Source organism: Somniosus microcephalus, chromosome 4 (genome assembly GCF_052327205.1).
Source record: "Somniosus microcephalus isolate GS21.2 chromosome 4, FLI_Smic_1.0, whole genome shotgun sequence".
Taxonomy (NCBI): Eukaryota; Metazoa; Chordata; class Chondrichthyes; order Squaliformes; family Somniosidae; genus Somniosus; species Somniosus microcephalus.
In genome coordinates, this window is record NC_140990.1 from 288,570,883 (window position 1) to 288,584,716 (window position 13,834).

Here is a 13,834-nt window from a genome sequence, read left to right on the forward strand (position 1 = left end):
GAGTTTACAGCATATATCTCAATGGTAGGAAACAGACAACCAATCACAATACTTCTTACAAAACAAGAATAATCACCACACGGGGTAGATGCTGAGAGGCTGTTTTCCCCTGGCTAGAGAGTCTAGGGTTGGAGAGTCTAGAACTAGGGATCATAGGCCTAGAAATTCAATTAGGCTGGAAAACGGGCAGTGACACCATGGGTCAAGGTTGACGGCTGCCCGCAAAAAGAGCTCTCCACAGTTACCAGTTATCTCAGCAGCTGTTTACTGTACAGGTTGTAATTCACCGCCGCTTTCTCCTACCTCTCCGCGTCTCTCTGCACTGTCAACGTCTCCAGCTTTGGAGAGGGCGGTAAGAGGAGTGGAGAGCTCCAAAATGGATGAGCATGTGTCAATTCGGCAAGTGGAGAGTCCCATTTACTTCAGTTTTACTAGGGTTCCTTGATGCTACACTCGGTCAAATGCTGCCTTGATGTCAAGGGGCAGTTACTCTCAACTCACCTCTGGAATTCAGCTCCTTTGTCCATGTTTGGACCAAGGCTGTAATGAGGTCTGGAGCCGAGTGGCCTTGGCGGAACCCAAACTGGGCATCGGTGAGCAGGTTATTGGTAAGTGTCACTTCATAGCACTGTCGATGACACCTTCCATCACTTTGCTGATGATTTGAGAGTAGACCGATGGGGCGATGGATTGAATTTGTCCTGCTTTTCGTGGACAGGACATACCTGGGCAGTTCTCCACATTGTCGGATAGATGCCAGTGTTGTAGCTGTACTGGAACAGCTTTGCTGGAGTCGCGGCTAATTCTGGAGCACAAGTCTTCAGCATGATAGCCGGGATGTTGTCACGGCCCATAGCCTTTGCTGTATCCAGTGCGCTGAGCCGTTTCTTGATATCGGGTGGAGTGAATCGAATTGGCTAAAGACTGGCTTCTGTGATGGTGGGTACCTCGGGAGGAGGCCGATATGGATCATCCACTCGGCACTTCTGGCTGAAGATGGTTGCAAATGCTTCAGCCTTGTCTTTTGCACTCTCGTGCTTTACTCCACCATCCTTGAGGATGGAGATAATCGTGGCGCATCCTCCTCCTGTTAGTTGTTTAATGGTCCACCACCATTCACGACTGGATGTGGCAGGGCTGCAGAGCTTTGATCTGATGATTGTGTGATCTCTTAGCCCTGTCTATAGCATGCTGCTTCCGCTTTTTAACATGCATGTAGTCCTGTGTTGGAACTTCCCCAGGTTGGCACCTCATTTTTAGGTACGCCTGGTATGCTCTTCTACACTCCTTATTGAACCAGGGTTGGTCCCCTGGCTTGATGGTAATGGTAGTGTGAGGGATATGCCGGGCCATGAGGTTACAGATTGTCGTTTCCGTAGCTGGTGCTGAGGTCAATGCCGGGTGGTCCGTCCAGTTTTATTCTTAATTGTTTCTTATAGCGGTTTGTTACAACTGAGTGGCTTGCGAGGCCATTTCAGAAGGCAGTTAAGAGTCAACCACATTGCTGTGGGTCTGGAGTCACATATAGGCCAGACCAGGTAAGGACGGCAGATTTCCTTCCCAAAAGGACATTAGTGAACCAGATGGGTTTTTACGACAATCCGATAGTTTCATGGTCACTGAATTTTTAAATTCCAGATTTATTTAATTAACTGAATTTAAATTCCCCAGCTGCCGTGGTGGGTTTGAACTCTCGTCTCTGGATCGTTAGTCCAGTACTAGCCCAGTAACATTACCACTATGCTACCGTATCTTAGGCTTTAGGCTTAAAATTATAACATTTAAAATTCCTTGCTTTTTCTTCTCGGCTGAATCTGTTGCTCTTCCTTGTTCTAGCTGTTTCCCTTAAACTTGTGCTTGCGGCTATGCTGTGTGTTTAATGGTTGGACCTGTTTTGGGGCTACCATTGAGGCCCATAAAAGTATTGTCTTCTGTTAGATCCGTGATTCTGAGAGTATGATGTTTTCCAATAACTACACGGATGCTGTAACTTAACAATCAACAGGTGTTTATTGGAGTAGGGTAGTCTCAAGACTGGGAGTACAGAGGCATGCTCAAGGCTTATATACAGGTGTGGTCACAGCCGGTACAGTATACAGGAGCTGTAAAAGTAGTTCTCTCTTAAAGGTACATACACTACAATTCCTCCCCTTTTAGATTAGCAGTACCCATAATATTCAAATAACAATTAACACTTCAACATGCACATTAAACAGAAATAGTCCATTTATAGATTCAGTCTTTGGGGCGGCTTCCTGATCCTTTCTTGATAGCGTCTTTCCTGAGGTTCTTGTTCTTGGTGCGGAGGCGATTCTGGCCCCTTTTTGTCGGTTGGTTCATCAGTTTTACCGGTATGTCGGGTTCATCCCCAGGTACGTGAGACATGGGGTTGACTCGTTCCTGTGACGCTAAGATCTGATCGACGTGGCGTCTCACAATGTTCTCCCCGACATCCACTGTGTACATTAATGGCCCCTGCCTTGTGCATATCGTTCCGGGTTGCCATTTCTCTGTTCGGTAGTCACGGGCCAAGACTAGTTGTCCGACATTGAAGCTGCTTGTCGGCTTCTCATTGATGTGCTGGAATTGTTTATCCTCAACATTTCTTCGCACATTTGGTCTGAGCAAATCCAGACGAGATCTCAACCTTCGGTTAAAGAACATCATGGCCGGGGTCTGGTTGGTAACTGCATGTGTCGCATTTCTGTAGGCTAACAGGAAATTGTCCACCTTATGCTGTAGTGGAATTTCATCGTCGCACATGGCCTTTATCGCCTTTTTAAAGGTTTGTACGAACCTCTCAGCCAATCCATTTGTGGCTGGATGATACGGGGCGGATGTGTAATGCCTTACCCCATTCCTTCTCATAAATTTCCGAAACTCTTCGGACACAAACTGTGGTCCATTATCAGAGCAAATCTGCTCTGGCAAGCCGTTCCTGGCAAATATGGTCCGTAGGACTACAATCGTTTTCTCTGTAGTGGTTGAGGACATTTTTATCACCTCAGGCCATTTCGAGTGAGCATCCACTGCTATTAAGAACATTGAGTCCATGAATGGACCAGCAAAATCAATATGCACCCGTTGCCATGGAGAGGAGGGCCACTCCCATGGGTGTAGAGGGGCATGTGGTGGTGCATTTTGGACCTTCTGGCATCCTGAGCTGCTCTTGGTTGGGTCCTCCATTTGTTGATCGAACTCCGGCCACCACACATAAGCCCCAGCAAGGCTTTTCACTTTCACCCCTCCCAGATGACCTTCATGAAGCTCATTTAGCACTCTGTCCCTTAACTTGGGTGGAATCACCACTCGGGATCCACACATCACTGTCCCCTGGCATACTGACAGCTGTTCTCTTCTGGATGAGAATGCTGGCAACAGTGAGTCGCCATGTGTTGGCCATCCCCTCACCGTCAAATCATATACCCGAGACAGTGTCGGATCATTGCGGGTCACCTTCTCTATATCCGCGTTAGTTACTGGCAATCGTTCAATTATTGACGAATAAAATATCTCGATAGGGTCCACTGCTGGTGCTTCCTCCACAGTAGGCAGTGGCAGGCGTGATAGCCCATCAGCGTTTCCATGCTGTTTCGTGCCTTTATATTCTATTTCATATTGGTTCGCCCCTAGAAAAAGGGACCATCTTTGTAACCGTTGTGCAGTCATCACCGGAACGCCCTTCTTTGGATTCAAGATGGAGACAAGTGGTTGGTGGTCAGTCAGCAAGGTGAACTTCTGCCCATGCAGATAGTGGTTGAATTTTTTCACTCCCCATACTAGGCTGAGGGCCTCCCTGTCAATCTGGGCGTAGTTGCGCTCGGCTGAGGTTAGTGACCGAGACGCAAAGGCTACTGGCCTCTCCAACCCGTCTGGGAATTTGTGCGACAGCACCGCTCCGATACCATAGGGTGATGCATCACATGCCAAATGAATTGGTAGTGCTGGGTTGAAATGGGCCAACACCTCTTTTGATGTGATCAATTCTTTGCACTTCTGGAAAGCTCGTTTACGTTCGTCATTCCACTTCCATGGTACCCCCGTTTGCAGTAGGGTATTCAGTGGGTGTAATACTGTAGAGAAATTTGGTAAGAACTTATGGTAGTAGTTCACCAGCCCGAGGAACGACCTCAGTTGTGACACATTTTCCGGTGCTGGAGCCTTGACTACTGCCTCAATCTTTTCAGGGGACTTATGTAACCCCTCTTCATCAATAATGTGGCCACAATACGAGATCTGCTTGTGGAAAAACTCGCACTTGTGGCGATTAGCTCGTAGCCCATATTCCTTTAATCTAGTGAGCACCTTCTCCAGGTTGGCGAGGTGATCACTGTCATTTTCGCCCGTGACCAGGATGTCGTCCAAATAACACTGGGTCCCTGGAATCCCTTGCAGGACTTGATCCATCGCTCTTTGACAAATAGCCGGAGCGGATGCTACCCCGAACACCAGCTGGTTGTATTGGTAGAGACCTTTGAGTGTTGATCGTGAGGTATTGTTTCGAGGCTTCTTCTACCTCCATTTGCAAGTACGCCTGGGCTAGATCAATTTTGGTGAAGCGTTTACCTCCAGATAGCGAGGCGAAAATATCCTCAATTCGTGGAAGTGGATATTGTACCGTGTGAAGGACTGGGTTCACTGTCACCTTAAAATCCCCACAGATGCGGACCTTCTTTGGTTCCTCGGGCATGTTGCTCAATGACCTCTTCATTACAGGAACGATGGGTGTAGCCCACTCGCTCCAGTCTACTTTGGATAGTACTCCTGAACGTTCCAACCCTTCCAGCTCTGCTTCGACGGCTGGTCGGATCGCATAAGGCACTGGTCTGGCCTTAAGAAACTTTGGCCTTGCATTTTCCTCTCTTTTAATCATTGCTGTTATGCCTGTTAGTGTTCCGAGTCCCTCCTGGAACACTTCTTTTGCGTCAGTTAGCATTTTTGACAGTCGTCCAGGTGTGACGTCGTCATCCTTTTTGGCCTCAACCTTCAGTGCGTGTATGGAATGCCAATCTAATTGTATCTTCCAGATCCATTCACGTCCTAGTAGTGGTGGTCCTCCATCTGGCAATACATATAGGTCCATTTTAGGTATTTCCTGGCCTTTGTATATCACTTTCACCCTTATTTTTCCTTTGGGGTAGACTTTTTGCCCAGTGTACGTCTTCAAGACAATCTCTGTAGCTTTCAAGGGTATATGTGAAAATAGTTGCTTGTAGTCCCTTTGGTTTATGACTGTTAGGGCTGATCCTGTGTCGAATTCCATTTTCACTTGGACTCCGTCTATCTTGAGTGTGACCCAGATAGTCTGGTGATCCTCCATTTTGGTTACCTTATGTAGTTTCAGACAACCCAGCTCCTTGCTTCCGGAGTCTGTATCACTTTTCTGTTCGTCTGAACTACTGTCCATCACCTTATGTACCTTTTTGTACTTCTCCTGTGGAGATTTCTTGCTGTTGGTTTTCTTCCCTGACCTGCAGACTCTTGCTATGTGTCCTGCTTTTCCACACTGTCTGCACACTTGGTCCTTGAACCAACAATCCTTCTGGTCGTGTGTTGTTCTGCCGCAGCGATATCACTTCCCTGTTCCATATGACATTTCATTGGTGCCATATTCTTGCCGTCTCCGTTGTATCTCTGCAGCGCCTCTTGCCTTGCGGCTGCTTCGTGTGATACTGCCATGCTGAAAGCCTTGTCCAGCGTAAGATCCTTTTCTGACAGAAGCCGTTTCTGGGTTCCTTCACTTTGAAGCCCACACACAAACTTGTCCCTTAACGTATCTGCTAGTCCCACTCCAAACTGGCAGTGTTTCGATAGCTTGCGCAGTTCCGTTAAGTACTCAGCATTACTTTCGTCTTTATGCTGGTTCCTTTTGTGGAACTTAAATCTTTCTGCTATCAGCAGCGGTGTGGGGTTTAAGTGGTCCTGTAGGATTTCTACTATGCTTTTGAAATTCTTATCCACGGGCTTCTCTGGGGTTATTAGGTTTTGCAGTAAGCCATAAGCTTTTGCACCCATGGAATTTAACAAAACCAGTGCTTTTCTAGCATCTGGCACTTCATTCGCCCTGCAGTACACCTCAATGCGTTCCACATATGTCGCCCAATCTTTGACTTCATTGTCGAACGTAGAGATACTGCCACTCTTCGGCATCCGTGGGTGTGATTTAACTGTCAAAAATGGTGTCTCCCGCGCTCTCCCTTCTCCGCTGGCACAAAATGGCGTCTCCCACGCTTTCCTTTCTTCCCGCGCTCGCCCTTCTTGTCCACTGCGGCTTCTAAAAATGGCGTCTCCCGCGCTCTCCCTTCTTATCCCCGCGGACACTGTTGAGCCCTGGCTGTGCTCAGCGCGTTTTCCTGTGCGCCTTTCCCGTTTCCGCTGCTCGGTCCTGAACCCGGCTGCTGCTTCTCTCTCTCTCTCTCTCTCTCTCTCTCTCTCTCTCTCTCTCGCTTCACCCTCTCTCTACCCCGTCGACGCTGCTCGGCTTTTTCTCTGCCGTCGGTCGGCTCCAGCCGCCGCTGTCCGGGAAGGGTCTGCGCTGTACCTGTTGAGGGATCGTCGTGGCTGGGGAACCAAGCTCGGCTCAACAGCCTCCCCTGTGATGTTCACTCTCTGCCGGACGACTGGGCGGTTGCTCGTGGTCGACGCCCATGCTTCTGGCCTCGACTTTCTTCCACCGCCCTCCCGGAGCGAATCCTTGAAGGGAAATGCAGAGTTGCAGGTAGATTCGAATCGACACTCGTCGCCACTGTTAGATCCGTGATTCTGAGAGTATGATGTTTTCCAATAACTACACGGATGCTGTAACTTAACAATCAACAGGTGTTTACTGGAGTAGGGTAGTCTCAAGACTGGGAGTACAGAGGCATGCTCAAGGCTTATATACAGGTGTGGTCACAGCCGGTACTACAGTATACAGGAGCTGTAAAAGTAGTTCTCTCTTAAAGGTACATACACTACATCTTCAATTTGTAAATAATTGTGGCTTGTCATTTAGCTTCATTGTGCCACTTTGTTGTCTGTTTTCTTGATTTCTATAGGCCCATAAATTCCGTTCCCTAAGGGTGTGTACTCACCCGTTGGACCAACGGAATTGCTGATTTCAGGCATGCACTGCGTATGCGCTGGAAACCGGAACTTCCGTTCTGTGAAGAAAGGGCTTGACCGGTCAAACACCTGCGCCGTATAGGCAGCGCGTATGAATGAAACTTCAGTTTTTTTCACAGTTGCTTCAGTCCAGGTAAGTTGGAAACTGCTGCGCCTGGAAAAGCAGGCGCAAGGCCTGCTTTTACCAGGCTAACAGTTGAAGAAAGTTAAAAAAAAAAAAAATTAAAAAATTTTTTCCACTGATTTATCATTTTTAAATACTTTAAAGAAAGTTAAGTATATTTTTAGCCCCGTTAAAAACTTTTTTCAAAAATTTAAATTTTTGTTTAAAATTAATTTATGTAATTTATAGTCCATTTTTAAAATGTGATTTAAAAAAAAAAAAAAAAAATTATTTAAAGTTTTACTTAGGTTTTGATGCTGATCTCTATTCATAGATTTGACAGGTCTTCCTGGCTGGCAGACAGGAAGCAAAGAGTTGGAATAAACGGCTCTTTTTCTGAGTGGCAGGCAGTGACTAGTGGGGTACCACAGGGATCGGTGCTAGGACCCCAGCTATTCACTATATATTAATGATCTACACAAGGGAACTAGATGTAATATCTCCAAGTTTGCAGACGACACAAAGCTGGGTGGGCGTGTGTGCTGCGAGGAGGATGCCGAGAAACTCCAGTGTGATTTGGGCAGATGTATGGCAGATGCAGTATAATGTGGATAAATGTGAGGTTCTCCACTTTGGTGGCAAAAACAGGAAGGCAGATTATTATCTGAACGGCAATAGACTGGGAGAAGGGGAAGTGCAACAAGACCTGGTTGTCCTTGTGCACCAGTCGCTGAAGGTAAGCATGCAGGTGCAGCAGTCGGTTAAGAAGGCAAATGGTATGTGTTAGATCCTTGTATTTTTGATGTAGTGTGTCCTTCAATAACTAGACACGAGACTGCAGGAACAATCAACAGGTATTTACTGGATGAGGGTTACTCTAAAACTAACGTACAGGTCCCTACTCAGGGTTTATATACAGGTGTGGTCACTGCCGGTACTACAGTATACAGGAGCTGTAAAAAGTAGTTCTCCCCTTAAAGGTACATACACTACAGTATGCTGGCCTTTATAGCGAGAGGATTCGAGTACAGGAGCAAGGGTGTCTTGCTGCAGTTGTACAGGGCCTTGGTGAGACCACACCTTGAGTATTGTGTGCAGTTTTGGTCGCCTTATCTGAGGAAGGATGTTCTTGCCATGGAGGGAGTGCAGCGAAGATTCACCAGACTGATACCTGGGATGGCAGGAATGACGTATGAGGAGAGATTGGGTCGATTGGGCTTATACTCGCTGGAGTTTAGAAAAATGAGAGGGGATCTAATTGAAACGTATAAAATTTTAACAGGACCAGACAGACTAGATGCAGGAAGGATGTTCCCGATGGCGGGGAGTCCAGAACCAGGGGTCACAGTCTAAAGATAAGGGGTAAGCCATTTTGGACAGAAATGAGGAGGAATTTCTTTACTCAGAGAGTGGTGAACCTGTGGAATTCTCTACCACAGAAGGCAGTTGAGGCCAAGTCATTAAATATATTCAAGAAGGAGTTAGATATATTTCTTAAGACTAAAGGGATCAAGGGATATGGGGAGAAGGCAGGGACAGAGTACTGAGCTTGGATGATCAGCCATGATCTCATTAAATGGCAGAGCAGGCTCGAGGGGCCGAATGGCCTACTCCTGCTCCTATCTTCTATGTTTCTATGTTTGACTCCTCTTTGTATCATCATTGTGTCACTCCTGAAGGCATGTCTACACTTCTAGGCAGAATCCAAAGGATGCTTATTAAATCTTTAAAAAAAAAGGAAATGCTGGCAATAGCAAAATTGAAGAAAACATAAAATGTCACTGAAGGTCCCTATCTTTCCCTTCAGATTCTGACTGACATGCGATGCATTCCATAATTTTCTGTTTCTGAAACAAAAATACTGATGTAACTGGTACAAATATGATATAGTTATAAAAGAAAGCTGTCAGAAATTATGACCCTCTGTGCTTGGCATTTGGTTATGTTTACTAAAGTTTCACAATATTCAGAAACCTTTTTATCCATGCACTTCTGTCCATGTTAATTCAAATATTTGTATTTATCTTTTGCTTTCACAGCTTGTAGTATTACTCTGCATACATTGTTTTACCATTTGATTGTCCTGGAGCACTGAGAGTTTCTTTCCATTATGTTAATGTGTTGCTTACAGTTGCCATGGTAATTATGGTAATTACTTCAAGATTAGAAATTCAGAGCTAACAGAACTATAGAGAATTGTGGTTAATATTTTCGGTGTTCTATTTTATCAACCATTTCTAGATTGGCGCCTTTCTTTCCTCATGGCACATGAATGAGAATTTAATTTGAAAGTAAACAAATGTCCAGCAATTTTTATTTTGTGCATATAAAGTTAACATTTGGGTTGTGAATCTTTGGAATTCTGTACCCCAGAAGGCTGTCGATGCTAAGTTGTTGATTATATTCAAGACCGAGATCGATAGATTTTTGGATTCTAAGGGAACCAAGGGATATGGGGATAGTGCAGGAAAGTGGAGTTGAGGTAGAAGATCAACCATGATTTTATTGAATAGCGGAGCAGGCTTGAAGGGCTGAATGGCCTACTGCTGCTCCTTTTTCTTAGGTTCTTATGTAGTTAAAATATTTATTTGGAATAGCCTGTGCAGAGATGCTGTGTCATTGTTATTCTCTCTGATTTGCTACAGCATGTGGAAATCAATTGTGATAATGAATTATACTACAATATGCTATTCAGTAGATAAGATAACTGCTATTTTATCCTTTTTTTACCCCCTTCCCCAGTAGTTTCAATTGAGTGCCTTCTTTTGTCTCTGCAGATCTAATTAATGGAGCCCAGGAACAGTGTGAATTGCCTCCTATGGATGGCTTCCCTCACTGTGACAGCAAATTGAAGGTAAACCAAAAGCCACTTGGAGAATTTCAGTTTTATTTCCAATATTTTACATTTAAATTTGCAGATAATATTCATATTATAATTTTCTCCATCCTACTCCCCCACTTCTCCTCAATTGCTGAGTCTTGTTTTGGATATACCTCCATGGGGGCTAGCCACCCAAGAAACTAGGCATGTGTAAGCCCTGACAGTGGTGCATCACAGCCAAGGTTCTTTCCCACTGTCAACTTGCATGTACTTTACAACAGAAGTGTCTAAATAGCTATCCGGAACATGCACCAAGGCATCTCCCTTCTCCCCTGCTCTCTTCTCTTTCCCCCCCCCCCCCCCCACCTCCCCCAAAGCAAATGTAAGTTGTAGTTCCCCAACTACTTTCTTGTCTGAGCATCAGCCAACTTAGCACAGACTGGGAATTGAACCTGAAACATTCTTGTTTTAGTTCTTCAATAGACATGAAACTGAGGATTGAGTCAGAGGGAAGTTGGTGATTGCGGGGCAAATCACCATTTGGGGTGATACTTTACACTTTCACTGAGATTATTTTTGTTTTCTTCCCCTTCTCTCCACTGTAGATTAACTTTACTAATTGTATAGGGAAGTTGAACATAAATTAAGAAAAACTTAAGTTCAGCCTCTCCATACATGGGGTTATAAAGGTTGTCTTTTATTAATGTCTTTCGTGTACAGATGTAATCTTTTTTATGAGAGAGTGAGGTTAGAGGAAATCACAAGGCAGTTCAATTGTTCTGATGTCAGAAGTCATAATGGTTTATTGTGTACTTCAACCCTTTCCAGATCACAAAAATGCTTTCCCAGGGTGGGGCCTTCAATTGTTCCTTTTGAATGGTGTGTTACTGTGGCAAAATTTTTGCACCGTTTTGAACAGGAGTTTTTTCTGCTGTAGGAGAAAAGCAAAAGTGGAAGGCAGAGAAATCAAGGGTGTAAATCAAACAGGGCTACAGTAAATAATAATTCTAAAAGGGCTAAGTGTTTAAAAAAAAAAAAGAACAAGCCTGTAGGCTTTGCGTCTTAATGTGAGGAGCATTCGTAATAAGGTGGCTGAATTAGCTGTGCAAATAGATGTAAACGGATATGATATAATAGGGATTGTGGAGACATGGCGCCAGGGTGACCAAGGCTGGGAATTCAACATCCAGGGGTATTCAATATTCAGGAAGGACAGGCAAAAAGGAAAAGGAGGTAGGGTAGCATTGCTGTTAAAGAGGAGATTAACACAATAGTAAGGAAGGATATTAGCTCTGATGATGTGGAATCTGTATGGGTAGAGCTGAGAAATACCATGGGGCAGAAAACGTTAGTGGGAGTTGTATACAGACCCCCCAAACAGTAATGCTGAGGTTGGGGATGGCATTAAACGGGAAATTAAAGACGTGTGCAATAAGGGCACAGCAGTTATCATGGGTGACTTTAATCTACATATAGATTGGGCTAATCTACATATAGATTGGGCTAAGCAAATTGTAACAGTACTGCGGAGGAGGAATTCCTAGAGTGTATACAGGATGGTTTCCTGGACCAATATGTCGAGAAACCAACTAGAGATCAGGCCATCTTATTATGTAATGAGAGGGGATTAATTAGCAATCTTGTGCGAGGCCCCTTGGGGAGGAGCGATCATAATATGATAGAATTCTTCATTTAGATGGCGAGTGAAGTAGTTGACTCAGAGACTAGGGTCCTGAATTTAAATAAAGGAAACTATGATGGTATGAGGCACGAGTTGGCTAGGATGGATTGGGGAGCGTTACTTAAAGGGTTAATGGTGGATAGGCACTGGCAAACATTTAAAGATCTCATGGATGAACTACAGAATTTGTTCATGTTTGGCATAAAAATAAAACAAAAAAGGTGACTCAACCGTGGCTAACGAGGGAAATTAGGAATAGCATAAGATCCAAGGAGAGGACATATAAATTGGCCAGAAAAAGCAGCAAACCTGAGGATTGGAAGCAGTTTAGGATTCAACAAAGGAGGACAAATGGATTAATTAAGAGGGGGAAAATAGAATATGAGAGTAAGCTTGCAGGGAACATAAAAACTGACTGCAAACGCTTGTATAGATATGTGAAGAGAAAAAGATTGGTGAAGTCAAGCATAGGTCCCTTGCAGTCAGAATCAGGGGAATTTATAATGGGGGACAAAGAAATGGCAGACCAGTTAAATACATACTTTGGTTCTGCCTTCACAAAGGCGGACACAAATAACCTTCCAGAGATGTCTGGGAACATTGGATCTAATGAGAGGGAGGAACTGAATGAAATCAGTATTTGTAGGGAAATGGTGTTGGGGGAAATTGACGGGATTGAAGGCCGATAAATCCCATGGGCCTGATAATCTACATCTTAGGGTACTTAAGGAAGTGGCCTTAGAAATAGTAGATACATTGATGGTCATCTTCCAAAATTCTATAGACTCTGGGACAGTTCCCATGGATTGGAGGGTAGCTAATGTAACCCCACTATTTAAAAAAGGTGGTAGAGAGAAAACATTGAATTATAGACTAGTAAGCCTGACATCGGTAGTGGGGAAAATGCTAGAGTCCATTATAAAAGATGTAATAGCAGAGCACTTGGAAAACAGTGACAGGATCGGATAAAGTCAACATGGATTTACAAAAGGTAAATCGTGCTTGACTAATCTACTGGGTTTTTTTGAGGATGTAACTGGTAGAATAGATAAAGGAGAACCAGTGGATGTGGTGTATTTGGACTTTCAGAAGGCTTTCGATAAGGTCCCGCATAAGAGATTAGCGTGCAAAGTTAAGGCACATGGGATTGGGGGTAAGGTACTGACTTGGATAGAGAACTGGTTGGCAGACAGGAAGCAAAGAGTTGGAATAAACGGGTCTTTTTCCGAGTGGCAGGCAGTGACTAGTGGGGTACCGCAGGGTTCGGTGCTAGAACCCCAGCTATTCACAATATATATTAATGATCTAGACGAGGGAACTAGATATAATATCTCTAAGTTTGCAGACGACACAAAGCTGGGTGGGCATGTGTGCTGTGAGGAGGATGCAGAGAAATTCCAGTATGATTTGGACAGGTTGGGTGGTGGGCAGATGCATGGCAGATGCAGTATAATGTGGATAAATGTGAGGTTATCCACTTTGGTGGCAAAAACAGGAAGACCGATTTATTATCTGAATGGCAATGGATTGGGAAAAGGGGAAGTGCAACGAGACCTGGGTGTCCTTGTGCACCAGTCGCTGAAGGTAAGGATGCAGGTGCAGCAGGCGGTGAAGAAGGCAAATGGTATGTTGGTCTTCATAGCGAGAGGATTTGCGTACAGGAACAAGGATGTCTTGCTGCAGTTGTACAGGGCCTTGGTGAGACCACACCTTGAATATTGTATGCAGTTTTGGTCGCCTTATCTGAGGAAGGATGTTCTTGCCATGGAGGGAGTGCAGCTAAGACTCACCAGACTGATACCTGGGATGGCAGGAATGACGTATGAGGAGAGATTGGGTCGATTGGGCTTATACTCGCTGGAGTTTAGAAGAATGAGAGGGGATCTCATTGAAACTTATAAAATTCTAACAGGACTAGACAGACTAGATGCAGGATGGATGTTCCCAATGGCGGGGAATCCAGAACCAGGGGTCACCATCTAAGGATAAGGGGTAAGCCATTTAGGACTGAGATGAGGAATTTATTCACCCAGAGAGTGGTGAACCTGTGGAATTCTCTACCACAGAAGGCAGGTGGGGCCAATTCATTTAAATATATTCAAGAAGGAGTTGGATATATTTCTTA

The 13,834-nt window shown here is 44.7% G+C and overlaps 1 protein-coding gene across 3 annotated transcripts in view; it reads left to right on the forward strand.

Annotated features, from left to right (window-relative positions):
• mgat5 (alpha-1,6-mannosylglycoprotein 6-beta-N-acetylglucosaminyltransferase) overlaps positions 1–13,834 on the forward strand; it is a 176,481-nt gene that overhangs the window by 47,710 nt on the left and 114,937 nt on the right. For all 3 annotated transcript variants that reach the window (XM_085986593.1, XM_085986595.1, XM_085986592.1), the window contains exon 4: positions 9,985–10,061. In XM_085986593.1, the coding sequence (XP_085842719.1) occupies positions 9,985–10,061 (77 nt within the window). The remainder of the gene's footprint in view (positions 1–9,984; positions 10,062–13,834) is intronic.